Source organism: Taeniopygia guttata, chromosome 14, assembly GCF_048771995.1.
Source record: "Taeniopygia guttata chromosome 14, bTaeGut7.mat, whole genome shotgun sequence".
Taxonomy (NCBI): domain Eukaryota; kingdom Metazoa; phylum Chordata; class Aves; order Passeriformes; family Estrildidae; genus Taeniopygia; species Taeniopygia guttata.
The window spans coordinates 1,011,971-1,039,711 of NC_133039.1; the positions used below are offsets into that span (position 1 = coordinate 1,011,971).

At 41.1% G+C, this 27,741-nt stretch overlaps 1 protein-coding gene across 5 annotated transcripts; it reads left to right on the forward strand.

Moving 5' to 3' along the window:
- The first annotated feature begins 347 nt into the window (after positions 1 to 347).
- Positions 348 to 27,556, forward strand: EEF2K (eukaryotic elongation factor 2 kinase). Of its 5 annotated transcripts, XM_030284628.4 has the most exons (20): positions 383 to 503; positions 1,351 to 1,456; positions 4,980 to 5,301; positions 7,090 to 7,140; positions 8,853 to 8,953; positions 10,510 to 10,570; positions 11,402 to 11,439; positions 13,578 to 13,749; positions 14,897 to 15,046; positions 16,569 to 16,701; positions 17,393 to 17,520; positions 17,919 to 18,120; positions 18,390 to 18,442; positions 19,232 to 19,309; positions 20,094 to 20,156; positions 21,405 to 21,539; positions 22,516 to 22,704; positions 23,083 to 23,207; positions 23,771 to 23,949; positions 24,573 to 27,556. In XM_030284628.4, the coding sequence occupies exons 3-20, from the start codon at positions 5,059 to 5,061 to the stop codon at positions 24,680 to 24,682; spliced, it is 2,211 nt and encodes a 736-aa protein (XP_030140488.3). In that variant the 5' UTR covers positions 383 to 503; positions 1,351 to 1,456; positions 4,980 to 5,058; the 3' UTR covers positions 24,683 to 27,556. The 5 variants fall into 5 exon arrangements, with proteins under 5 accessions (XP_012433370.3, XP_012433371.3, XP_002197529.3 ...); XM_012577916.5 differs by lacking the exon at positions 1,351 to 1,456 and having other exon boundaries at positions 348 to 503; XM_012577917.5 differs by lacking the exons at positions 1,351 to 1,456; positions 20,094 to 20,156 and having other exon boundaries at positions 348 to 503.
- The last annotated feature ends 185 nt before the right edge of the window (positions 27,557 to 27,741 follow it).

Here is a 27,741-nt window from a genome sequence, read left to right on the forward strand (position 1 = left end):
TGGGAGCCCCTGCCCCAGGACACCCCCTCCGCTCAGCTCCGTGCCCAGCAGGAACAGAAATGAAACCAAATTTGGGTGGCTCTCCTGTGAGCAGCCGACACCCGTGAGACCTATCGTGTGAGACCTGCACAGCCGCTCCCCTTCCTGTCCGCGCTCGCCCCGGGATTCCCCATCGCTAATACCTAACGGTGTTAGCAGGGGGCTCTGCTCAGATTTTTCTCACTGGGATAAAGTATTTGGCAGGGTCCCGCCGCCGCGCTGCTGTGAAGAGGAGCGGGCGGCGCCCGCTGGGTCGCTGAGGGAGCGGGAGGCGGCGCCGTGCCGGGCGCGGGCGGTGAGGGGCGGCCCCGCTGCCCGGCTCCCGCCTCCGCCCGCCCCTCCGCGGCTCGGCTTCTCCTCCCACCGCCTGTCTCCCTCAGCAGGGCGGCAGCTGGAGCGGGGTGCAGGGCTTGTGCGATCGCTCCGTACCGAGTTGCGCGGCGGATCTGGGCTCTCCTAAGCCGGTAAGTGCCTCTCTAAGTCGGGGTGCGGGGCCTGGCCCGGCGGCGGTGGAAGCTGCCTCAGCGCCGCCCGCGGCCGGAGGCGCGGGAAGGGCGGGAAGGGCGATTTTAGCTGCGGAAAATGCCGATCAGTGGGGTGCTCAGAGCCTGCGAAAGGCCGGCGGGCAGCGTCTGCGCGGGCCCAAAAATAACCTGGTTTGTGGCATTGGGCAGCAGTGCTGCGCTCACACCTGAAGGTTGGCGTTTTGCCATTTATGTTTCCACGACAGCGCGCATAATTTGGTGCTAGGCTGTTTAAAAGTGCCAAATGCTGTCTGTGACCGTGGAACAGCTGCTGTGTGAGGGGGTGAGTCCGTCCTGACAGCTTGGGACTGCTCCAGGGCTGTTCGTGTTCGGAGAATTCTTCAAATACCTCAATGCGCATAAACGCATGGAGTGAATTAATAGCGTGGGGTACTGAGCAAATGCCTGCAAAAAGTCCGCAATAGGTAATTGTGCAGAGTATTTAAAGCCAGTTGAAATGACAAGTCTATTAATGGCAATGGAAGGATATCTTAAAGTTATCTCGGAGTTCCTTTTGTGTCCTTTTCAACCCGCGTGTTTTGGATACTCTTAACATAGTGTTTATTTGCATGCTTGGCAGCAGGGTGCACTTGACTCGGGGGGCTGTCCTTGTGCCTCACTGCCTGCGGCTCTAAAAGTCATTGGTGTGCCTGAAACCGTGCTGTGCTTCCTTGTTTTGTCTCAAATGTTTCGTATTCTGAGCTGGTGCAGTTGAACTCACCCTTTTGCTTCATAAATTTTGCATTGTTGCTCTCTAGCACTCAGACTAATAAAATTATTATCCCAGCTGTTCTTGCAGGCAAACTGAATGGGATTTGTGCCATGGTGTTTGCAGTAGTGATACACTGGAAGGGGACCTGTGTTAAAGGCTTCTCATTAGAAATCTGTCTTTGGTAAGACAAGGTTTTCAAAGATGACAGCAAGTTGAGATATCTCTGGGGTTTTTTTATCTTGTTTTGTTTTTTTTTTTTTTTTTTTTAATCACAGCTCTTACCTGGACTCACTGAACTAGTTTTCTTGCAGTATGTGGAGCAGATGAGAACAGATATTTACTTTGTGGGGGTCAGTTGCGTATTTGGAAAGCATAGTAGCTCTGTAATATGCTACAGGACATTAACGTAGCTAGTGGGATTGTTCTGGACAAGTTTATGTATCTTTGGATCTGTAGCTCATAAAGGTGATAATACTTTTTAAGGTGCAAAGTCTGTATAGTTGCTTAGGTTAAATTTTGAATCTGGACTTTTAAAGAATATTAATCTGAAAGATGACTTCTATCTTTTAAGAAAAAAACTGTTTGTTACTCTTACAGGTATCCTGTTAAATGGCTTTGACTGATGTGGTATTAAGCCAAAAGGGATTTAGTATTATACCAGGGAAAGCTGCATCATGCTTGTTTTAATGCTTCTCCACAAGACAATCTGGGACTTCTGTTACAGGACAGTTCCTGCCCCCCTGTCCTGTGTTGAGGAGTTGCAGGGGGCTGTGTCTGAACTGAAACAGTGAATTAGAAGTAAATGAACATGCTCCAGTTGTTCCCTCTTTTGCTGACTGTAGTATTTCTATCATTCAGCTCTTTGGGATGAATTTAGGCATGTTTAGATGCTGAGGCCACTGTAGAACTTTGTCCAAGAGTCTCACTAAACCCAGCAGTGCTTTGTAACAGCAGACACCTACAAGAAAAAAGTCATGCTTTAACAGCCCTGTGATGTGAATTTTTCCTGCTGTTTATCTGCGTTCACATATTTGCTTGTTGTCCTTGCGACTCACCTGCCCCTCCTGGCCATGTGGCTCCTGGATATAAAGGCAAGAGAAGGAAAAATGCTTGAAACAGGCATTGGAAAAACAACAATAAATACAGACTAGAGCAGATTCAGAACTGTATTTTAAGTTATCTGCATTTTGAATCACATAGTAGAAGGTTGATTAAAAATTGAATAAATTTTCAAAGTGCATTGGAGTGGGTAGTTAAAATTATAGGTTGTGTATGATAATGCAGGCTGGCAGGCTTGGTTTACTCCAGTCTCACTCTCCTTGTTGCTTAGCCTTATGAATGCTTCTGTAATGGATATTAAAGATTAAATTATCAAAACACAACAGCACTAGTAACAGAAATTCCTATATAATACAACTTCTGTGCTATAATGCAAAAGCACAAAATATAACCCTTGGGATGAAGGCTTTTTGTCAAGCAAACTGTGAGGTTTAGAGCAGTGTTTGTGTAGTTGAAAGTGTGGTTATTGAATTCTGTTTTGAAGATAATTTTATGTGAGTATGATTCTTGGTACATAACACTTCCAAAGTAAATATCACAAGTACTTTACAAGAACTATGGTTCCAAGACAAACCAAGAGACTTTCATAAACACCATTAGCTTTAAATAGAAACTGATTTGTGTGGTGATATTTCATTTATACAAGTCACATTTGCACAAGAAATCAGAATGTTTGCAGTCACTGCTGCACAAACCCACATTCCTGCATTGCTGCTGCATCTCAGACTGTGCTGAACTCCATGGATCTGCTGATGTGTGTGACAGCAGGAGCAGAAGGGAGTGCAGGACAGCACTTGGGTGTAATGTGGCTGTCCAGTGCTGTGGTATGTCCTGGATTAGTCACAGTCACGTCCTTGAAGCATCATTTGACAGCTGCTGGCTGTGTGTGTGACAGAGGGTAGGGGTTCTCCAGCACTCCGTGCACACTGCTAAGACAACCACAGTAAAAATGGCAGTGGCAGCTGAGGACACCTTCCCCTGCCTGGTGTGTGTGCAGTGACACCTCCCCTGCCCGGTGTGTGTGCAGTGACACCTTCCCTGCCCGGTGTGTGTGCAGTGACACCTCCCCTGCCCGGTGTGTGTGCAGTGACACTTCCCCTGCCCGGTGTGTGTGCAGTGACACCTCCCCTGCCCGGTGTGTGTGCAGTGACACTTCCCCTGCCCGGTGTGTGCGCAGTGACACCTTCCCTGCCCGGTGTGTGTGCAGTGACACTTCCCCTGCCCGGTGTGTGTACAGTGACACTTCCCCTGCCCGGTGTGTGTGCAGTGACACTTCCCCTGCCCGGTGTATGCACAGTGACACTTCCCCTGCCCGGTGTGTGTGCAGTGACACTTCCCCTGCCCGGTGTGTGTGCAGTGACACTTCCCCTGCCCGGTGTGTGTGCAGTGACACTTCCCCTGCCCGGTGTGTGTGCAGTGACACTTCCCCTGCCCGGTGTGTGTGCAGTGACACTTCCCCTGCCCGGTGTGTGTACAGTGACACCTTCCCAGACTCGCCAGTTCCCGTTTGGTCTTTGCTGGAAGAGCAGGTGAGCACTGCAGAGCTGTTCCAGTGGCAGGTGAGGTGAACTGGCTGAGACCTCCTCCAGCAGTGGTGTTCAGAGCAGCTGCTGCCTGATGGAGTGCTGGAGTTAGCTGTGTTGCTGGCTGAAGTGTGGGAATTTCTGCCTCAGTCAGGAGAGCAGTAAACCAGCAAGATAATGCTGCTGGTGAAAGCTGCCTCATGTTAAGGCACTGTTTCTCTGGTGACCACTTTCTCGGCTGGGGAATGAGGTCAGCAGCTATGAATACTTCTGTAGGAGTGTATTCATCTTCCTGTTTCATGCAGAAAAAAGACTGAAAAATGCAAAAGGCTGAGGAATAACTGTAAAGCAAAACTGAAAACCTTGGTGTGTGGTTGTTTTATTAGACTAGCTGTGTGAAAATCCCTGATTTTGCTAGGTGGGTGAAGAACTAAACAATGTGACGGTTAAAAGTGTCTGCTTTAAATTAAATCCCATTGCTCAGCCAGCATCAGGGCCAAATTTTGAATATTCTCACTAATCCTCTATTTTGTACATGCCAGTATTTCCAGAGTATCTGTGTTAACTTCCACCTCTTCCAAGGACTTTAATCATTCCTCCACCTCATTTTTCTGCTATACTTTCAGCAGCCTGTGGGCCATTGGCTGTATGTAAGCTAAAAGCCAACTTAAGTCTTGTGGATGGTGGAAAATTTTTCTGTGTTGTTCTTATAATACTCTCTAAGTCATTTGACTGATAATTTGTACAGACTATCCTTGAGAAGACTTGTCCTGAAAAGATTTGAAAATGCTACTATGGTGGTTGAGGTAAAACTCTCTCAACTTTCTAATACTAGTGTTGTGAAACTCAGCATTTCATATAAGGAAGAATAAAGACATTTGGAGGAGAAGATAACCAAGGTTACTAAGCTCCTATCTTCTCAGTTCCGTAGCAGTTTAAAACCAGAAAGATGATTCTCAGCAGCTCTAGCAGAGGTATTCAAAATTACATGTAGGTATTTGAGGATTACTTTTACAGAACCAGATGCAAATATATTTCTTTTCTGCCAGTGTGGTGACATCAGTGTCATGCATTATTTGTTCTTTTAATAACAACCTTTTCCTTTTTTACTCTCTCACCCAGCTTCTTCCCCCTGTTTGCATGTGCATTGGAGTAGTGGGTGTTCCAGTCCTTGCAGGAGTTAAACCAACCTCCTGCAAACATGGCAGACGAGGACCTTATTTTCCGTATGGAAGGGATTGATAATGCCAGAACGACTCCAGTGGACTCTGGGAACTATCTTGATGCTGATAGTGATGATGAAGACAATTATTTTATCTGTCCAATAACTGATGATCCAGTTTCTAACAAGTCTGCCAATACCAAAGTAGACAATTATTACAGCAGCTTAGCAAAAACTGAGCAGTACAGTTCAAGCTCTTCCCCCAGAAGCTTTAGCTTTAAGGTAAGTATTGGCTCCGGTCTTCATTAAGGTTTTGGTTTTACTTAGTTGGCATGCAACACTTTCTAACTGCTTCATCTCTTGTAACTAACACTTTTCGATGAAGGTACTCATCTGTTTTTTCCAGACCTGCAGTTAATTCCTTTAAGCCAATAGTCTGACACTGCCATGGAATTGCTTACTGTCCCTTTCAGTCCAGGACGGATCTTCCTTCATTCTGTCCAGGAGAAAATTCACTGCCTTTAGGATCAAACCATTTACAATGCAGTATGTTGATTGGGAGATTCAAAAGATAATACAATTGGTATAAGAAAAATTAGGGCCTGTCAGAAGATAATTTATTATAAATTTTGCTACTCTGTGATATTTTCAGTTGGAAAAATAAAACTGTAATTATAAAATTGTAAGGGTAAGTTTTTATGTTATAGTTCCTTCTCAGGAAGCTTTTGACATGTTGACTTACATGCTTGGGCATGAAGCATCACACTGGCAGTGGTTCCTGATGAGTACACAAGCAGTATCTGACCTTTTTGGGATGAACAGCAGCTACAGAATTGCAGGGAGGTCAGAGGGGATATAGCTGGTGCTTCCTTGGCAGTGTGTCCTTTTTCACTCAGCTCCCTTCACACAGATCAGGCCAGACAGTGGAGCCTCAAGTGACATCCACTCTGTAACTTACATATCCTATATAAACACAGTTTGTGTTTTGTTATTTGTGCTTACATGCTAAACTGGCATGTCTCTTAGATTTTCCTATATTTAATGTGTTTCATTAACACATTTCTTATTGTAGATATTAACATTTAATTAATACTCTTAAAATCTCAGTTATGCCTAATGCATGCTTTAATTGTGAAAAAATACTGGGGTTTATTTCAGTTAGATAATGTAGTGAGTAACACATTGAAAGTGAAGCTGGCTTGTCTGCAGTAATATTTTTGCCAAAGCTAGTTAATACAAACATTAAAAGGTACATATGCCTAAGGAAGGTGAGGAGCAAAAGCTTAGTATAGAAATGGGACAGATGTTGGTGTATGTTAAACTGGGCAAGTTAAGACCTGATAGGGAGCTTAGTCTTCATTTGTGTGTACATTTTAACATGTACTAAACACTTGCTTCTGGGTCTGCAGTGCAATTTCTGAGTCATGTGGTATGAGATAAAACTGATAAGAACTTCAGAAATTGCAATTATTTCCTCCTTCCTGAGCTGTCATTTTGCTTCTGCAGAATGTTTGTTCCCATGTTTTGGTCTCTATAGTATCTAGTTTGGAATTATAGGTCCTATCACAGATAAATTGCTTTATGTCGAGATGTGGAGCAAGGCAGTCTCCATCTCCTGCTTGAGCCGCAGGAATGGTGATTTCCAGCACAATGAAGCAGGCAGCCAGGGCTGATGACATCCTAAACCCCACAGCCTGGCCTAGGAGAGTCTGCCTGTCAGACATCAAAGATAAAGCAAGGCAGAGAGGGCCATTGATAATGAAAGGCAGAGCCAGATAGAGAAGTTAACTCTGCTTTAAACAGGATTCAACAATGTTTAATTAACTAGTTAATTGGCAAAACCCTTTTAATAAATAGTTGCCAATAAAAAAAATTACCAACTTACCTCAATAGGTTTCTTTGCAGGTGTTCTAAGAATGAACTTAAATTTGGAATAGAAATTGAAGAGTGGCTTTTAACTGGAAGTTTTTTGGGGTTTTTTTTACTAACAAAGAGAGCCAAGACTCTTTGTCAATCATTTGTCTTATCACATGTATTTTCCTACTTTCATGTCTCTCATGGATCCTTTAGAATGACACACAACATCGTTCTAAGCATGGCTCTGTGGTTGACCATGGTCGGGTAGGTTAAAAAGAAAATGTCAACAGCATATCTAATAGATGCATTATGATTTTTTTGGTTTGGTTTTGTTGGGTTTTTTTCCTTTTATGAAATTTTTTGTTCAATATTTTATTGTTTGGGAGGACTGATTGCCTCAGTCCGTAAGAGTCATCAAGTCAAAACTAAAAGAGGTACCTGTTAAATGGAAAAATACCATCGTGTGTTTTCTACCCTGAAATTTCACTGTGTTGCAGCCATGTGCCTCCAGCAGGAGAAAAATTGCACTGTTAGCACCATTTCCTGAAATCCAACTAGTGTTTGTTTGAAGATTAGGATACAACTTTTGTACAAAGCACCTCAAGAGATCAAGCACAATTATTAACTTATTTAAATTATCATCTAACATGAACACAAAATCACCTTTTAAAGAGGGAATCTTCTCAAAAACAATTTGATGCAGCTGATCAACCAAGCAGTTCTTGTTGCTGTCTCTCCTTATGTCTGTCATAGGTGTGCAAGTATGGAAATTTTCAGGTCCATATGTGCTGTCATTGCATGACCTGAGGCAACTTTGTTTTCTTCTGAAACATGTAGGCAATCTTTCTCAACATGTCCTTTAAAGTAGTTTTATTTAATGTAGTATTGTTTTCATTTTGTGGTATTGTCAGAAAGGGGAGCATTTAAATAATTTGCAAGGTATGTATAGTTAAAGCTGAAATTCAAAAGAAACACAACCATTTAAAGCTTAGCTGCTTCAAAAACTTCCTTGCTGCCATTGCTGACACAAATTTATAGTCTACTTTTTTTTATAAAATAGGACTGATTTAATTCCTGAAGATAAAAAACAATCACAAAATTAAAAGTTACTGTTTCTGCGCACTAAGAGTTCAGTCAGAGAGGCAGAAATAATACCTCAGAGCTCAATACTTCTTTATTGGCAGGGTGCAGAGTGCTTTTTCTCCTGCTCACTTTGCAGAAAGCATTTGGCACATCACAGGATCATATCTCCAGTTTTCTTGGAAATATACAATGTAAGAGAGAGAGAACAAAATGTTAAGAGTAAAGCATCCAAAATGGCTGCTAGAAAGAGGCTGTTTGTACTCCAGAAAATTGCTTTGATATTTTGCTCTTGACTTGGTGAACATTTAAATAGATACTTGTCTGGAATTGTTATAATAACCAATTTTTACAACATTCTAATTTCATCTCATGCTGAGCACAGTCTGGGACCCTGGAGTTCACAGAACTTCTTACTTTATCCATATTAATTGTATCTTTAATGGACTTTTTTACTTATACTTATGCATGCAAAACCAGCATATGCTGCTACATATGAAAAGCTAAAAATCAAAACAGAAAAAGTGAATTAATATCATCTGGGTGTGCCTTATTGCCATTTGCAGAGCATGTTAGAGATATCTGCAAATTACCACAGATGTTGTCAATTGTATCTGGTATATGCTGTGCCAGATTCTGTTCTCAGTAACTTTACAGTGGTGCAAATTGAACTGAGATCTATGCTTTATATATCTGAGCTGGGTTTCATTATAATTGAAATTAAAAAAAGGTCAGAGTGGTCTTTGGTACTACTTGGTCTCTGTTCTGAGCAGTGCTTTGGGGGCTTGTGTATTTGCACATCTCCATAGCATTGAGATCCTGATGTGCTCTAGAAAGTGCTGGTTTTGTGAGCTGCTGCTGATTATAAATAAAGTGCCAATCTGTAACTTCTTTAGGAAACCTGGAAACATGCTATTGAGAAAGCCAAGCATATGCCTGATCCCTGGGCAGAATTTCACCTGGAGGACATTGAGACGGAGCATGCCACTCGCTACAGGTCTGTGGGTTCCTGCTTGGGTGCTGATGTTCAGTAGGACTGCTGGTTTGTGCAAGGGCTGAGTTTGTGTAGTGCAGAATATCTGGCTGAAGAGCTTTCATAGTGCCCAAAGTGAATGGCTCTTAACTCAGTCTCCCAGGAATATGTAAATACTGCACATCATCAAAAAATAAACCTTTCAGCAAACCATTGCCACACTTTCTCTCCCATCTAAGCAGTATCTAGTACTTTCACTGTGTAGACAGGAAACAAGGCTGAAAAGTATTTTCTGGTTGATTTGTTAATGCCATAAATGTAATCTAATGTGGAAATTAATCCCAAATAAGAGGGAGCATACTTAGTTTATATAGTTTGGGAAAGAAAGCAGCATAACCCTCCACAACTTTTCCAAAATAGCAGTTTCAATTTTGCTAGTCCATGCAGTATTGTTGCATGTGGCTGGAATTTAAATCCTTATAAAGCCCAGAATAGCTCAGTGTGGTCTATGTGCTAAAAAGGAGTTTGTCCCTGAAACTGGTTTCAGTGCTTTAAGACAAGCTTTGCCAAAATATTTACTCTATTGACACAGATTTCAGGGAGGAAGGGTTAGGGGTTAGAGACCAGTTAATCACCACTTAGCATCAGTGTTTGGAGAGGTCTCCCTTCCAATCCCATACCAGTCATGCAGTGCTGATCTTCCCCATAGACTACATCTGTCCCTGGTCAGCCACACAGTCCTGAAATAGTTTGCATATTTTAAAATACAAATAAGTGATAATTTTAGTTTAGGGCTACTCAATATCCTGTTAATAAGAGATGGCTCTGATAGTGCTGTTTTTACCTCTTTATTTGCTGCAAACTGGGGTGATATGTACATATATAAGTGAGAATATGGGGTGTCTGCATGCATGAATTACTCTGTGCAGGTTGGGGGAACCAGGCTGGAAACAATCATGTATTGATGACTCAGCTGCTGTGGTTCCCAATTTGGCTTTCACTGTGTTGGGAGTTAAAGGGGTGGGGAGAAACCACAGTCGTACTCTTTGTATTATCACAGGGTTGTGCAGGGACTCGCTCCTCCCTCAGTCCAGTGTTGGGCAGTTCCTGGCCCCACTGTGTCTCACAGCTGGTGCTGCTCACATTCCCCACAGCCCCAAGGCTAATACCCAGCCAGAACCAGGCTTATGCAAGCTCAGGATTGGGGGAGACAACCTGTTCAGTGTGTAGAGCTTGGTTGAGGCCCTTTCTGCCTGCAGTGTGCTGCTCAGGCATCACAGAGGAGGTTTAACTTCAAGGCAGATAAAGCCTCATTTGTAGTGTTACAGAAGTTCAGATTCTGTTTTAGAATCTGCTCATTGACAGGAGGGTTAAGTGTCTCTTCAAAGAGCTAAATGTGTTTCTCCTTGCCTGCCCAAAATGAGGAGGACCAGAGTGTAGTGGGAAGACTGGAAGCCTTTGTGTGGGAGTGGCGGCAGCACTTTCCAGAGTCAGTTACAGATAAGGAAGGATAGGTGCTGGAAATGGAAGGATTTGGGTTCCCTTTGCATTCTTCTGAGATGTAACTCCTGATTTTGCAGGTACAATGCAGTTACTGGGGACTGGGTTGAAGATGAAGTCCTTATAAAGATGGCTTCTCAAGTAAGATCACACTGTCCTTCATGTTTACTAAAAGCAAGTTTGTAATTTCCTTTCTGCTCCTGAATAGTGGCATCAAGATGTTTTCCTTGTAGAAATTTTGAAGTCTCAGTGTAATTCTTTTCACCTGCCTCTTTTTCTTTGTATCCTTCTCTCCAAAATAGAGTAGAAAATGGAGTCAGACCTTCCCTGTGAGCAACATGAGGCATTTTGTTCCATTCCCAGTGATTTCCCTTCCATGTCACCCCTCCCATTTCCTTCTGGCGTAATTTCCCTGCCTGGCAGTAGTCCTACTATTTTGTGTCCTCCCAAGTAATTTCTGTTGTTAGAATGAAAACAAACTGAATTTTCTGTATGTGAAGGTAGAAGGCACTGTCATGTCCCAGTTAGGTCCTGGGGTTGACTGTGTGTTGGGGTTGCCATGCTCTGCGCTGCTGGCCGAGCATCTGGCGTCTGGGGAGATGATGCTCCCTTTGGCACATCCTCTGCAGAAGCCTAAATGCAGAGAGCATGAAGTCTGTGAAGCTTCTTTAGGCAGTCACACAGAGCTGACTCCCAGCTGGGGAGAGAATTTAAATAGCTTATTTAAAATACATACCATTTCTTCTCCATGGGATTATTGGTAGGGGGAGTTTATCCAAATGTCTTTTCCCCAGATACTACTTACACTACCAGGGGTTTTCACTTTTTCTTGAGGAAATATTTCTGTAGAGCCTGTTTGAAAACTGCTTTCTGCGTGGTATAAAGGGGAAGTCATGGCTGTGTTTCTTACTGGTTAGAAATCAACTTTGTGGAAATGGTAATGCTGAGTTTTTGTTTTTTTCTTTTTCCCAGCCTTTCGGCCGTGGAGCAATGCGAGAGTGTTTCAGAACGTGAGTATCTGCCCACTTCATCTTTGTTGGCCTCCTTGCAGTATTTTTTTCTGTGGTCACTGGAATTTCACTTAGATGTAGTGGAAATTGTGTAAACCTTGACTCCTTTGTAAAAGGCTTTGCTGAGGGGTTTATCCCAGTTTGTGTGACTCCACCTGAAGGGAGTGGGGTTCAGAAATAAGAATGTTCTCTGAACATTCTCTTCAGCTGTCCCTGGGAGGCAAAGTATTCATGAAAGTATAGTAACAGCCACTTAATTTCTGTGTTCCTTGTGTGCTAAAACATCTTAAAAGTTGATAGGAGGTCATAGGTGTGTGCAGCCTGGAGACCAACTTGAGTCTATAGTTAGGCAGAGAAAAGAGAAAGAAAGAATATTTGGATGATGCAGTCTCAACAGGAAGAGCCTCCATTGGTGAAGAAGGTTATCCTCCTATATATTATCACATATACCAGTATTATGTTCTGAGTAAGGCAGAACTTGAACACTAACAGTCGTTTTTCCCAGAAAGATAAAGTGTATGGGTAGACTGAGGAGGAACTTTTCCTTCCTTGGAGAGTGTTATCAAATGTTATTGTGGGGATCAGCATCCAGCTATAAATCCAGCTAAGAGATTACCCCACCCCTTCCAGGCTCTGGAGATAAATGTTTCCTGGAAAATGTTGGGGAGTGTGCATTTAAAAATATTCCCCCTTCTTCCCATATGTGGAATCAAGAGAAATTGCACTTCATGTGTGGTTTCAGCTCTAGAAAGATAGACACTTATAAAAGATGGAAATATGATGTTTTGAACTTGAGCAAAAAGGAAGAAAAGTAACCCCACAGTGCTGCAGTCTGGCATGGGCAATTCAGTATCAGTTCATGCTGGTGGCTCTGTTCCTGCAAATCCAGCTGGATACAGTAGTGAATGAAGCCTAGGAAGTAACAAATCTCAGACTGCTGACATTGCTTTTTGTTCTTGTTACTTACCAAACTCTCCATTGCACAATATTTTGAGAAATGCCATAAACAGAAATTTGTTGGCGGTTTTGCATTAACCTCTAGTACTAAAAAAGCATAACTTGAATGTCAGCTTCATACTGCTGGGTTTCCCATATGTGTCAGTGGTACAGGGATATTTCCCATCTGGAGCTCTCTCCTAGATTTTTGTTACTCTGCAAGGTTTTAGTTAACACAGTGGCAGCATTAGCTCCCCATGGCCCAATGAACCAATGTGAGGATATTGACTTCAATAAAACATGAGCTGGCTTGTTTTATGCAGAGGAGTGTGTTCCTTGAAGAACTGGGAAGGTTTGGGATCTGCCTGAAATTCTTTCCTCTTTTCCTTGTTCGTTCTTTCCAAGGCCTCTGTTGCTGTGACTGTGTGCCTATTCCTGCAGGAGGACAGGCACCATAAAGTTGCTTTGCCTGTAGAGGGTCCCCTGTACCAAAACCTCTGCATCAAGTTCTTGGCAGGGAGAGGAAAAAGAAGGAGGGGGAAGGGTTGAGAGTTTGAGTGCTGCTGCTAATTAAAGCACCTGCTTAATGCATTTGTTGGCAGCCAGCAGATCCTTTCTTATCAAAGTTTTCCTATGCTACACACTACCAGCCCCCCTGCCTTGAAGGGATCTGTGGATTAAAGATTTGCACATCAGCAAAGGGGAAAAGTTGCATCATGAGAACTGTCAGGTGCAGTTTTCCTTCTGGGAGTATGTGGGTTACTGAGCAGTCACTGCTGTATGTTGAGAAGCAGCAGATTGCTTTTATCCCAGGAGAGGTTTCTCAGTTCATGTTTGAAAGGCCACTCCCTTTTAATTTCTGCAGAAAATAATTGTTGACATTAGAACAGGTTGTTGACAAGGCACCAACCCTTCATGCTCCAGGTTTGAGAGGAACAGGAAGGGAAAGGGATTGAGAAAAGGAGAAAGTTCAGAGCACAAGTAGCTGCAGCTAAACCAGTTTGGCAAATCCCAGCCATTCCCATGGGTTTCATTTTCCCTTGTCCCTTTCCTGTGCTTCACATTTCAGGTAGAATACCTGGTAAATGACTGAGGTTAATGCTCATCTTGGAGCCTGGCTCTATCCATGCAGGCAAGGAAATGGGAAAGATTGAATTTAAATCCTTGAGTTTCCTTTCACCAGTGATTGATTTATCTTTCAGAAAAAAGCTGTCCAACTTCTTACACACTCAGAACTGGAAAGGTGCCTATAATTATGTTGCCAAGCAATACATAGAGAGTGTGAGCAGAGATGTTTATTTTGAGGATGTTCGACTGCAGATGGAAGCAAAACTCTGGGGAGAAGAGTACAACCGGCACAAGCCGCCAAAACAGGTGCATTGAAAGACCTTGCTAAGCAAAAATGTAATTTTGTTCTTCTGTTGGGTTAGTTTTCAGACATAATTTAGAGGGAATTAATTATTTGTTCACATTCCATCACATTTCAATGCTATTCACATTCCATCACATTTCAATGCTTGGATAGATCCTTTTGCCCTTCTGTGTGTTTTATTAAATCATAGCTGATTTTGAGTGGAGTAAATACAGAAATTGCTTTATATTTCCAGGACTAGGGGCTGTGTGTTTGTAAATGTCTTACTGTCCTTAGCTGTTGACTGAAAACCAGAATAAAATGATGTTTGTATTGCTCTCTTTGATGTGTGCCCAGCTGCTTTTGTGATAACCAGAGATGTCACAGAATTTATTACCAGCAGCAGTCTCAGCAAGCACTTAACTGTTATTGCTCCAGGAAGGTAGATGCTTAAATCTTCTATACCTATCCAAACATGTAATTAGCATTGATTTTTGAGATGAGCTGGAAACCTGCTGGAAGCCTTAGCAATTTTAATGGCCAAAATGAGTGGTTTTGATATGTGGGATATTTGCATTGCTTCCCCTGTGAAGGTTAGTTAACGACTACTTTGGCTCATAATAGCAAGGTGAAGTCTACAGTGAAACATGCAGAGAGAAATCCACAAATCTAGAAGTTTTAAATGCCATGTTGGAGAAAATATATAAGTGGAGTGAGAGTTGTGATGGTTTCTGCTTCAGGAATGTGTATGGGACAGAGGGAGAAGGTGAGGCAGGATACAGAGATACCCAAACAATAGATACCCTCAGTCCTTCTCTGAGAATGCATTTCAAGTTGTGCAGTAGTGACTGTGTGTTTTGTTCTCTGGGTGCAGACTCTTTGCAGAGGTACCCACAAAATAAAATAGAAAGCCGGCACTTGCTAAGAATTTTTTCAGAGGGGTTTGTTGCAGAAGTGAGCTGTTTTGAAGTGGCTGCTTTTAATTTATGGAATTCTTCCAATTACTCAAGAAGCACATGACTCTTCCCCCACCCCCTTGTTAAACAGAAGGATCTTTGCAATTGTTCAGATTCTTGCATTGGGAAAGTTTTCACAGCTGGAGGATTCACATACACTTTGATCTGAAGGCAGTATTCTGTTAGTCATTGTTTATCTCCTTTCCCTCCCCAGGTGGATATAGTACAGACGTGTATTATCGAAATGAAGAACAGGCCTGGAAAGCCTCTCTTTCATCTGGAACATTACATTGAGGGCAAATACATCAAATACAACTCAAATTCTGGATTTGTGCGAGACGACAGCATTCGTCTAACTCCACAAGTGGGCTTTGTTTAATGTTTTCCATTTTGTTTAATGTTTTCCATGCTTTCCATTAATTCTCTGCTGTAGAGAATTCCTGGGCTCTCTCCATCCAGAGGTTTTGCATTACTGCCAAGAAAGGAAATTGCAGGCTCTGCAATACAATGCTAGATTAATTTTTCTATTTGCAGTTTGTCTGCCCCTTACTTGGGGCCTGCTCTTTCAAGCACTGAGTGCTTTATTGGATTTCAGTTGATTACAGTTGAGTTGAACAGGGTTAATACTCTTTGGAAACCTTAAGCCCTTTGACTCTAATTATTACTGCAGGCATCAAAATGTTTCAAACTTTCTTCAAATATGAGGCAGTGAAGATATCTCTCATGTACTATGTACTGAACAGTCTTTTGGTTCCTCCTGTAATACACAAGAGGTGGCTGGTATCCAATTCATGCAAATAAATCTAGTCCATTTGCATATAAAAATGTTGATTTTTTTCCAGCTGCAGCCTCTGAATAGCTGAAACTGAGATTGCATATAGAAATACAATGACAGATTTCAAGTGATTCTTGAATCTTGTAAAATAAATTTAAAATATTATTGAAAAATGCAAAGTGGTCAGTGTAACAAAGAGGTATTTTACTGGGCCTTGAGAGTTTGGTTCTTTACATTTTTTTCCACTATTTTTAAAGTATTTGTCATGAGGCTTAATGTAAGCAGAGAAGTTATGTTCTGGGCTGTCATTTGTGCACTGAATCAGTGCTGTGCTTTCACAGGTTGGGAACAAAATGTTCCCTGGTATTTGCTGCAGTTAAAATGTTTGTCTATCACCACCAGTCACCTCCCCCAGGCCTGGCAATGCTTTTTTGGAGGCCTTCCCAGAAGATTCTTAATATCTCAGCTTTATTCTAAAGAGAAGGGCTTTTTATTCCTGATTCTTTAAATGTGTTTTTTCAAGAGCACAAATGTAATTTCATTATTTGATACAAAGCAATTTCTCATGGGGATCACTCAAAGGGGAAGAAGAATTTGTTGGGATGCTCACATTTATTTATGAGTTCTTTCTTCAAACTGTGGCGGAGCTAATGCTTGTTGGCAGAAGGAAGCAGTGTCCCAGAGATGCAGAGCTTGCAGATTCACAGGCACAGCCAGAATGTTTATACAGAAGTTATTCAGCACTGGCTTCAGAGCCCACTGTTTTTCTCTCTGCCAGCCAGCTCCCCACTACCTAAGGTGAAGGCTGTAGTGGAAAATAATCTCTAGTACAAAAATGAGGAATTAAGCAATCTCTTTTCCCCTGCCTGTGCCCACTGCTGCTTTTCACTCTGCCTTTTTTAGCCTCTCTGCGAGTTGGAGCAGGTTGAAGAGACAGGATACAACATGCTTTTGGTCTCTCTTGCTGCTTTCATCATGATGTTTATACCAGTTACATTTCACTGATAGGGTTATCAGACTTCTTTTCCCATTTATTACGGGGGAATATGTGTTGCTGTTTTCAGTAGGTGGAGGGAGAGTGTTCTCAGACATCTCCTATGGTTCTTTCCAGGCCTTCAGTCACTTCACCTTTGAGCGCTCAGGACACCAGCTCATTGTTGTTGATATCCAGGGAGTTGGAGATCTTTACACAGACCCTCAGATCCATACAGAGAGTGGTAAAGATTTTGGAGATGGCAACCTAGGTAAAAATCAATGATTCTGTTTCACTAAAGGGTGCTTCTCTTTTCTTCCTTTCTTCTTTTACTCTGCTGAGTAGCCACTGCAGTGGGTGAGCTGACACATTTCTGAGGGCCTTGCAAACAGCTGGGGAAGTCCTGTTGTGAGGGGTCCTGTACAGGTTATCTGTCATATAAGGGCAGTTTTAAAAAGAGAGCTGGCTCATATCTCCTGGCCTACTCCTAAACAAGTAGTGTAATTAAGTAGTTTCTATATTGTGAGAAACAGTAATCATGGCTTTTTATTTCCTTGCCACGTTGCAGGAATGGATATAGCTGAATGCAGAGAGATAGGCATGGTGTATTTTTGAAGTTTCAAGTGTCTATATATGAAGTTATTCATAGGACACTGCAAGTTTTATAAGCAGGATTAAATTTATGTACATTTCTCAGTGATGCAGTTGGATTAGGTTTTTGTTATATCTTGTTCATACATGGCTTTCCAAGATTTTTCTCACTTCTTTCACTCTCATGCAGAGAGAGTGAAAAGCTCTTACAGGTGTTGAAATGGAAGTGGGTTAGGCTGTTTGTTAGTGCTACAAAGCATTTTATCTCTCTTGGCTTTTTAGGAAAAGCTTTGGGACTTTCAGCTTTTACTAAGTAAATTGTAATATAAAATTTGAGTAAATCCTTTCTTAACTTTCTTTTAATGCCTTAGGTGTTCGAGGTATGGCCTTGTTCTTTCATTCTCATTTCTGCAACAACATCTGCAAAAGCATGGGGCTTGCACCATTTGATCTTTCATCCAAAGAGAAAGATGCCTTGGATTATAATAAAAAATTGCTTGTAAGTGTTTGATGAAAAAGTGTAATTAAGCTGTAGCTTTGTAACCAGTGTTAATTTGGGACCAAGTAGATCTTAGAATGCTTGAATAATTTATAAGTTTTGGATCTCACAAAACTGATTTGATGCTTGTTGCAAACTGATCTGAGTTTCATCTGATTTTGGTGGCAATGGGACTTGATGTTACACTTGGAATGAAACTCAGTCCTGAACAAAACTCTGACAAGTAAAAATATCTGGGCTTGATATTTTGTTGCAGTGTAGAGCTTTTTAAAACAAATACTTCTGTATACATGTGTACATTTATAGAGGACTCCTAATAAATATTCACATTGGCTTGAATGGAATGCATAGAATACTCAGAAGGATTATTGACAGGACTTTCTCGTTGATTTGCCAAGGAATCTGCTCAAACAATTCTCCGTGGCACAGAGGAGAAATGCGGCAGCAGCCGGGTGAGGACGGTGTCCGGGAGCCGCCCCCCGCTGCTCTTCCGCCTGTCTGAAAACTCCGGGGATGAAAGCATGAGTGATGTGGCATTTGACTCCCTGCCCTGCTCTCCCTCCTCTGCGACCCCTCACAGCCACAAGGTGGACATGCTTAGTGAGTGAGCCTCAACCATCGCCTCTGGGGGTGTTCCTGAACACTGCACTTGTCTTACTTTGGTTTTAAGCAGAACAGCATTGATTTAGTCCAGAATGATTGTTTCTAGTGCTGCTCTTTGAGTAGAAATAAGACTGAATGTACTTCTATGTAGATAATTAATGCACAGATGCTTCTGTGAAAAGAAACAGCAATAACATGATGATATCTAGAGTTTTTTCCTCAAATATGTTATCATTATAATAACAGCAAATATTTTTTTCTCCTAGATTGGCCTGTGTTCAGTGAAGTAGATAACTTGGATCACTTTGACAACAAAAGGGTGAGGGTCTTTCCAACAGAAAATGAGGCTGCAGTTGCCTAGTAAAATGTGTCTTTATAGAACTTCCCAAAGGTTTTGTTCAGTAAAGGCACATAAAGGTGCTGTGCCTATTTCTCTTGTTGCAGATCATGTTACCTCTGTGCATTTTATCTTACTATTTTAGTATTCATTATTTTGCCAACAGAAATTGGCAAAATTTGCTGTTTCTAGCAAAGGAAGAACATTTTATCTTACTATTTTAGTATTAGTTATTTTGCCAACAGAAATTTATTTGCATCTGGTGAATTTTAACAGGTAGTTAAAGCATGTGCCTATTCCTCTGCCTGCATATTGTGTCTTGGGTGCTTGTCCCAGCTCCTGTGGTATTAAAGCCAAATAATCCCTATGGATTAGGTCACTGCAAATCCTGGTACTAGGAATGTTAGAGAACCTTGCCTGAGGCAGTGCAGGACTGCAATGGGCATTTTCCAGTGCTGGGCCTTAGTGCCAGGGGCTGTCAGTTAGTGGTTTATCACTGAAGCTGAAAACTATATTTAGGAGATTCTTGATTTGCTAAAATATGTAAGTCCTTGATTTGTTGTAATGTATGTAAGGGAGAAGACAATTTTAGACTACTTCATGTATCATTAAGTCGTGCTGCTTCTGACAAAGGTAGCACAATCATTTTCATCCAGTACAACCATCTAATATTTTTCATTGAAAGAGCAAACTGTTTGCCCTGTGAGAAATATCAAGCTGAGGTCCTTACAAAGTATAATGCTAATGCTATTCTGTTCTTGACTTCTGTAGGATTTTGAAAATGGTGGAGACAGCGGATGTCCCAGTGAAAAGAGAAGTGAGACAGAAGATCTGGATCATAGAGAGAGGGTAAGAACCTGACTGGTGTAGCAGAGTTGATATAGCCTATTCATAATTAAACTGTTTTTGTAGAAGAATCTTCTTATTTATCCTTCCTTATCTAGATCTGATCTTGATCTAGACTTTGAAAACAGACGAAACAAATTCCCCCATGTTGCAAAGTTACTCATACTGGGAATGACACTCTTACAGGAAAATGGTTTGTAATGAGTAGCTTAATTTCAAATATCATATTTTATTAGATGTTGTTGTGTGGGTTTTTAAAGTATTACATATTGCATTTAGGATGTATAGCCATCTTCATATCATGTGGATGCCATGAATATGATCTGCTTTCAGACTCATTTACCTTCTCTACTTTGTATGGCTTGAAATATTACAGAACTTAACGTTGTCAGGTAATAATATGGAACTTTAGAATTCCTGGGGGTTAGTTGGTTACTCCTCTAAAATGCAAATTTTTAAATAAATGCTTTTTGACCTGAAGATATTTAATTAGAAGACAGGAAAGAGAATACTGGTTCCAGAGATGTTACTCTTTTTGTCACCTTCTTTGGCAAGGTATTTGTCATGGCATCTCCAGCTTACAGGATTAAAGCCCAAGTGTGCCAAGTTCTTTGTCATTTTGGTATGTGTCTTAATATATTGTGATAGCACTGAAAGGAAATAATCTGATGGAAACAGTTTTGGTCCTTGTCAGTATTAATTCTACAGGGTAGGAGTAGTCTAGAGGCATAACTGGCACACATTAGTTGCTGCAAATTGAATGATGCAAATCTTTACATTAACGTAGGGCCATTCAAACAACAACCAGAAGCAGGAGTCTGATGAAGACAGTTTGGGAAGCTCTGCAAGGGTAAATAAAGCAGAAATGTTCACAGACTGAGTTTGCTGCTTTGCTTGTCCGTTGTTCTACTCCTCTGCCACCTAACCATATCACTAAACCAGATGCTGGTTTCCCTTCCTTTTCAGCTACAGAAAATGTTTATTAATATCAATTTACCACTCTATTATTTCCTTTTATGTTTTGTTTTTGTTTTCTAATTAAAGAAGTACTGTGATACAAATTGTCATCTCTGTAGCTGACCTCTGTCATAAAATAGTGTTTATGCATGGTTTCTCACTCAAAAAAATTACAGCTCTGTGGATTTATTTTCTGCTTAACTAAATTATATTTCCTTTTTGCACTTTGCATTTGGAATTATATCCTGTATGTAGCTGTATGATTTCTTAAAAACATGCAGTGTTTGAAACTTACAGTGAAGAGAGTGCCTGTCACCTGAGTTAAGAAAGACCAGATCTTTTATGCTTTTACAAAATATAAGTTCTGTGATAATTGGTTCTGGATATAAGCTTAAAAAAATAACTACTGTGAAAGGAAAGAAAAAACAGAGCTTTGACAATTAATAATTTATTTAGATACAATTTTCAGAATTTCCTTTTAATTATTATATATTCCTGTTTCAGAAAATTGAAACAGCTTTAACAGACTGAAATTCTGTGCCAGTAGCCTTTCCTGTTGTGTTTTCTCTGTGTACCTGCAATAGCATTAATTGTGATAGGATTATTTTCAGCTACTGTTTCCCACTGATCCATTATGTTAAAAAATTTCTTTGTTTGGGTTGCTCCTCCTGAGAAATGCCAGTGCATGTATCTGCCTGTAATCTTCTGCATGCTTACGTGTCATTTTTCTAGAGTTCTAGAATGCAAGCTGCATTTAAAGTGTTGGGAACAGAAATTCTGAAATTCTGGGCAGAAAAGTATGGGTTTAATTTTTTTTTTTTGTGCATGGATAATTTCAGGGTTTGCAGTGTGACTATTCAGTTGCTTATTTGTGTAGGTAACTTTTTCTGATTCAGGACTTTGAGATGATTCTTCAAAGTGATAATGTTCAGATTAGAAATAGAGGGGTTTACTCAATTTTTTTAATGAAGAGTAATAACCAATTATTCAGCTACTAACATGACTTTTGAAAGCATTGTTTTAAAATAGAGTATTTACTACTACATAAGTATATTAATAGAGGCTTTGATTCCTGGATGATAATCCATATGGATGGGAATTTTAATTTTGAATAAAAATAATAGTGTATTTTGTATTTCAGATCAGTGTGGAGAAGTGGAATCTTTACAACTCTTCCAGAGTCCACATCCACAGACCATCCTGTGTTGCCCAAGAAATTCAGAGGCTCAATGCACTAGAACTTGAAAAGAAAATTGGGAAGTCAGTCCTTGGAAAGGTAGGATGGGTCCGCTGAGACTGTTTTATCCAACAGGAAACATCTTGTATTTATTACTTACATAGAAGTGTTGCCCTGCTTGCATTTATTTTGTGATACAATTGAAAACAACACATCTATACCTTTCTGTCACCTACCTGTGTTGTATAAGGGACATCTGAGTTCAGAAACCTGTGAATTCCATCTGCTTTTGGCCTTGCAGCATCTGGGCTCCTTTGGGAAGAACCCTCCTGTTTTTAATCTGCATTTCCAGGGGCATCACACAGGGAGAATACAGTGGGTTGGGTGTGCTGTGCCTGACCCACATACTGTGCACATAGGCAAAGCTGAGCTCCTGAAAACTGGTAGCATGGACTGACCCTTTTTACTCCAGATTATTCCAGATAATGCAAATGTAAATTAAGTTTGGGGTTATTTATGGCCTTAAGCCCACTCCTAAAACGTGATGTAAATCTTACTGAACATCCCGGGAATCGTAGGTGTTCTCAAACCTTTTGATGTGGGAAGAAAACTATTTTTCAGAGAATCTTTTAGGTTGGAAAAGATCTCTAATATCATCAAGTCCAACCTCTGACCAATCACCACCTTGTCAACCAGACCATAACACTTAAGTGCCACGTCCAGTTGTTTCTTGAACACATGCTGGAACTGTGATTCCACCACTTCCCTGGGCAGTCCATTCCAATGTTTAACAACCCTTCCCATGAAGAAATTCTTCTTGATGTCCAACCTGAACCTCCCATGGTGCAGCTAGAGGCTGTGTCCTCTCATACTGTCACCAGCTGCTTGGGAGAAGTTGCTGACCCCCATCTTGCTAGAACCTCCTTTCAGATAATTGTAGAGAGTGCTGAGGTTTCCCCTGAGCCTCCGCTCACTCCAGGACTTAGCTCTAAGACTTGGTAAAATGTAAGCAGAGGGCTTTTGAAGGATCAGATCCTTACGTCATGCTGTGTCTCTCCTGTGCAATTGTGTCCAGGTTCACCTGGCCATGGTTCGCTATCATGAAGCCGGGCGGTTCTGTGAGAAGGACAAGGAATGGGATCAGGAGTCAGCCCTGTTCCACCTGGAGCACGCTGCAGACTGTGGGGAGCTGGAAGCCATCGTTGGGTTAGGCCTCATGTGCTCTCAGCTGCCACATCACATCCTTTCTGAGGTCACTCTCGAGGTATGGAAGATGCCAAAAAGCAAAATTGTGGTTCATTGTAAAAATAACGTAAGAATAGCAGGAAGTGGAGATTAAACGAAAACCTGGTACAGAACACCTAGGTGTTCTGTAGCCTCTTCAGACAAAATAGATTACTTTGTAATTAAGGATTTGGACAAAACAGCAAAAAAATGCTGCCTCTTTCTGGTTTTGCCAGCAAATTACTGCATGCCTTTGGGAAGCTTTTGAAGCCACCTTTACTGTTCAGCTGCTTTGTTTCTTGTGGCTGTACCAATTTCTCAGAAATACTAAATACTTGCTGACTTTGAGAAACTGCATTTGATGGTAAAGGGATGGTTTTAGAAGCATGCATTTTAAAGGTTTTGTTTTCTTTACTAGGATACAAAGGAGAACAGAAATAAAGGATTTAATTACTTGCTGAGAGCAGCCGAAGCTGGAGACCGGCCTTCCATGATTCTGGTAGCAAGAGCATATGATACAGGTGTAAATCTTGGTGCAGACAGGTACTGTGCATAGCTGAGTAAGTTAACTTGGTGGTACTTCACTGAGGCAAGGCTGGGGCAGTGATTTTTCTGCTTTTGTATTTTAGGCATGTCTTTGTTATTTACATGAGTTTTCTGTTTTGCATAACAGTGATACTCTTTAAATTTCCCACTGTCAAATAACATTAAATTTAAAATTGAAGTTCACTGAACATTCTCAGTGTGCAAAATAACTGATTGTAAAGTATTTATGAAACAAGACTTTGAAACTTCAGGTTTTTTTAAAATTGGTTACTCTCACAAATATAAATGCCCAAACCATGCAACTTGGGAATGAAGCTCAGACTCTGGAGTTCAGCAAAACACTTCCGTTTGATACTTTCTCCTGTAATTCGTGCATGAAATGACCCCAGCCTCATTTTGCTGTGGTGACCTAATGCCACAGTGCAGTCCATGAGGACATCTGCTTTCTTGGAGAGCATCAAGGCTCTGAGAAGTCAGTATAAAATGGGATGCTTAATCTCCAATGCAAAGTACATTTGTTTCCTAAGGGAACCATCTTCAGAAATTATTTTTGACTTCAGAGCCCAGGATTGGAAGGAGGCACTTCACTGGTACAACGCTGCGCTGAACATGACCGACTATGATGAGGGAGGTGAATATGATGGCACTCAGGATGAGCCCCGGTATCTGCTCCTGGCCAGGGAAGCAGAGATGCTAATGATGGGAGGGTTCAACCTGGATAAGGATCCACAGAGATCAGGTGAGGCCTCATTTTATTTCTGTTATCCTTCCCTTCTCCCCCAGCATGTACCCCAAAAGTAGATTTCTTGCTTCCGCTGTTACAAAACATAGAGAGGTTCAGTACCTTCAGATTTAATGATGCTGGGTGTAACATTGAAAGAAGAGATCTTGGCAGCAACAGGGTGGTGGGTGGTGCCAGGTCAAATCTGTGGCACACTGAGTCACTGCCAGGCAACCTTCACTCCCTCTGAGGTTGCTCTTGTGGGTCGCTCCCCTGAGCTGCAGATTGCTGCTTGTAGTTTGAGCTACATCCATGACTCCCAAGGCCCTACACAGCATTCTCTTAGTTGCTGTGTAACCTACATGCTAGATGTCTGTTCTGGGGGGCTCCTACAGGCTGGTCCTATTTGCAGTCCTTCCAGATACATTGGGGAGCCATCAGCAGCCAGTTGTATAACTTTCAGCTTGAAGAGCAGAGGCTGGGTTCCCAGCTGATGGAACTCTGACACTGTTAAAACACACCCATACACATCCGGCCCTACAGTTTGACCTCAATTTCTCCCTTTGTCCATTATTTGCTTGAGGCCAAAGCCATATTCTTTCTTTGCTCTGTCAACATGACTGATGCTGTTTCCTCTCTAGGTGAGCTTTACACAGAAGCAGCAGAAGCAGCCATGGAAGCCATGAAGGGCAGACTGGCAAATCAGTATTACCAAAAAGCAGAAGAGGCTTGGGCGATGATGGAAGAATGACACCGAAATTAAGCAGTTCTTGTATATAAATTTGCTATAGACTTGCTGCATTTGCAGCTACAAATATGTAGTTCTATGTGATGTTACCAGGTTGGTTTTTCTTCATATTCTAGTTTTATAATTTTTTTGAGGGTAGAAATCTAAATGTAAGCAGTGTGTAGGGTACCATAGCATACTTCTGTTTGTGTTTCAAAGTTGTAATACACACACACTTGAACCTTTTGTACTTTTTTTACTGTTAGAACTGAGGGGCCTACTTTGAGTAAAGAAAACCAGGCCTTATTGTTTAGGTTTTACATGTCCTGTTTTTTTACAATTTTCTTCTCCTCCCCACATACAGAAAAACATTTTCCTTAATTCTCATAATTTCTTCATCATTTTCGGTGTATCTCACCAAATTTGCACATGAATGTAAATTTTTAATTTATGGATGCAGCTACTGATGTTAAATAAACAGTCCTGTTCTATTTTGCTGACGTTATTGGACACTTACTCTCAAAGGAATTTCAGATGGAATCCTTTGTTTGGGAGGGGTAGGGAAGATGATTTAGATTGGCAATGAGGATATTCAGGGTGTAATGTTTTATTCGTTACCAACAGGGCATATTATACCATTAGAAAATCATTCATGTTCTTGATGAGGTGAGGCATTCAGCTACCTCTCTCATTTTCACATTTTGCACCATATAAAATTTTATTTGTATGAAAGTCTACTGATCTTATATGTGTCCAATGATGTACAGTAGCAAGATTTGTAATATATGGGTAATTTGAAGTTAGTTTTACAGTGGCATCTCAAATCTCAGTGAACCTAGATCATCTCACTTAAGATGAGAACATATTTTCCACCTTTTCCAGATGGATGTTTGAAGAGGTTAGGAGATGTTGATTCGCCTATTTTTATGTACAGAAAACCATTTACATAGTTTAAGTATATTTTTAAATGGTATTTTATCTGCAAATACTGTTTAGAGAAGACTTTCTGGTTAGAAAGGGAAAACAGTATTACCCCCCAAACACTTGAATTTGTGTCCTCTTTGCCTAATTCTAATCAGTGAGGGAGGACAAATACCTGGTGGTGATTGAATTATCATTGCCTAGAGATAAGTTTCTTCAAATCCAGTCTTTTATTCCAAAGCTGCTGTGCCATCTGTGTGGATAGTACAGAAGCTGTTCCTGTTCCTTGGTTGTGGTTAACAGGAGATTTAAGATGGAAGCTTCTGCCTCCTTGGCCTGGCAGTCTCCTGAGGTGTAAACTGATGTGCACAAGGGGCAGCCCCTGTGAAGTTCTGAATGACCTGTAATGCTCACCACTTCAGCCAAGCTCTTAAAAGCAGGTGTAAAGCTAAGCAGGCCATGAGATGATGCAGGATTGATTAGGATTTCTCGCATGCATAGCCAAGGAATATTAATTCCTTGTAAAATGCAGAAACTGTTTAGGGAACAGAAATCAGTTCTTCCTTTCCTGTCCAAGTGCCTGTCACTGGAATCAAATCATGCTCCCATTTTCTCTTTTTTATGGCAAGTGGATCTTGAATTGCTGTATAGACATTTATCCAAGGGTGGTGTCAGTAACATCTGCCACTGTCTGAAAGAGGTGAACTCCTGGTGGTTAAGGGAGAATTTGAATCCTTTCTAGGAGGGAAGGGAAAGTTACCCTTGGATGTCCTGCTTCTGGCTGGTGCTGTAACCACCAGGCAGTTGTAGCTGTGAGCGGCCTTGCAACACTTGGCAACATCTTTTTGCTGTAGATAGCAGGGGTTGTGGGAAAGTAGTGTCCATGGCCTCTTTCTTTTTTGTTTCGTTTTGAGAGTGAGGGCAAAGCTCTTCACCCATTACTGGAGGAATGTCTCATTTCTAGATCTCAGCTGGTCTTAGGTAGTGAGGTACTAAAATGACCAGATTTTTGGACCTAATTTTTTTTGTACATGCTGAAATAGAACCAGAGGACTGCAATTCATATGAATGTTTTCAGTGCCTATCCAAAGTTCTGGTTTAGATGCCTAAAGCCTCTCTGGGATGTGGCCTTCTTTGCTATTTCAGTTCATAGCATTAAGGTGTCAGCTGTCAATGAAAGGTGAAGACAGTTGAATAGTCTGTTTTGTGCAGAACCTATACAGTGGAGGGACTATAAATCAGACAGAAGGATTTCCCTGGTGTGTTTCCCTCAAAAGGTGGTGATGCCAAATCTTTAAGATTTTCCTTGAGAAGGAAGCATGTGTTACCACACCACTAACCATTTAGGGAGGAGATTGAAAGTGTCCAAAATGTGCATGCAAAGGATGTAGAGTGTAATTATTGACACTTTTTGGTGTAGTTTAATTTGCTAAATTCAGTAGTTGCTAAAGTTGCTGACAGCTCTGTGTAGATCTGGTATGTAAATGTGCACACAACTCAGTGCAAAATTAATTAATTTTTTATTTGCAAATACTGCTTTTTGGTGATGAAGACTACCTTCTGTCCTAAGATGTATCAGATGATTTAGCCATACAACAAATGGGACTGTCAATAATATGAAAATGGAAATTGTTTACAGAAATATACGCAACTTATTCTGTGACATTCTTTTGAAGGGAAAAAACTGTATATTTTAAAGACTTTTTGTAATTATATTGCTTTATGCTGTATTTTTAATCTATTCACAATGAATAAATAAAAATCTGTATTTTTTAAAAATGTGAAAATAAATCTGAGGCTCAGCCTGCCAGAACTTACCTGGGTTCAGCAATGCCAGAATATTTCTTGGGTAAGGACAGTGAGATGGAAGACTTTGTATGTCAGACAAGCAAATACTGCTTGCCTACATCACTTAGTACTCTCGTTCACTTTGTCTGGGTTCATTCTGGCTAGTAAATAAAATCGTTCTTTTTGTCACTTTTTCTCAATAGAGTGTTACTCATTGCTTGTGGGTATTTGCTTTTGGGTTGGTTTTTTTCTTTATAAATTGCCAAAATTTGATCCTACTATTGCAAGCTTCCAGAAATCCTCTCTGTTGTTTGTATTATTCCATTCCCAATTTCATTCCCTTATTCCCTTTCAACAGTCAGATGTAACTAACT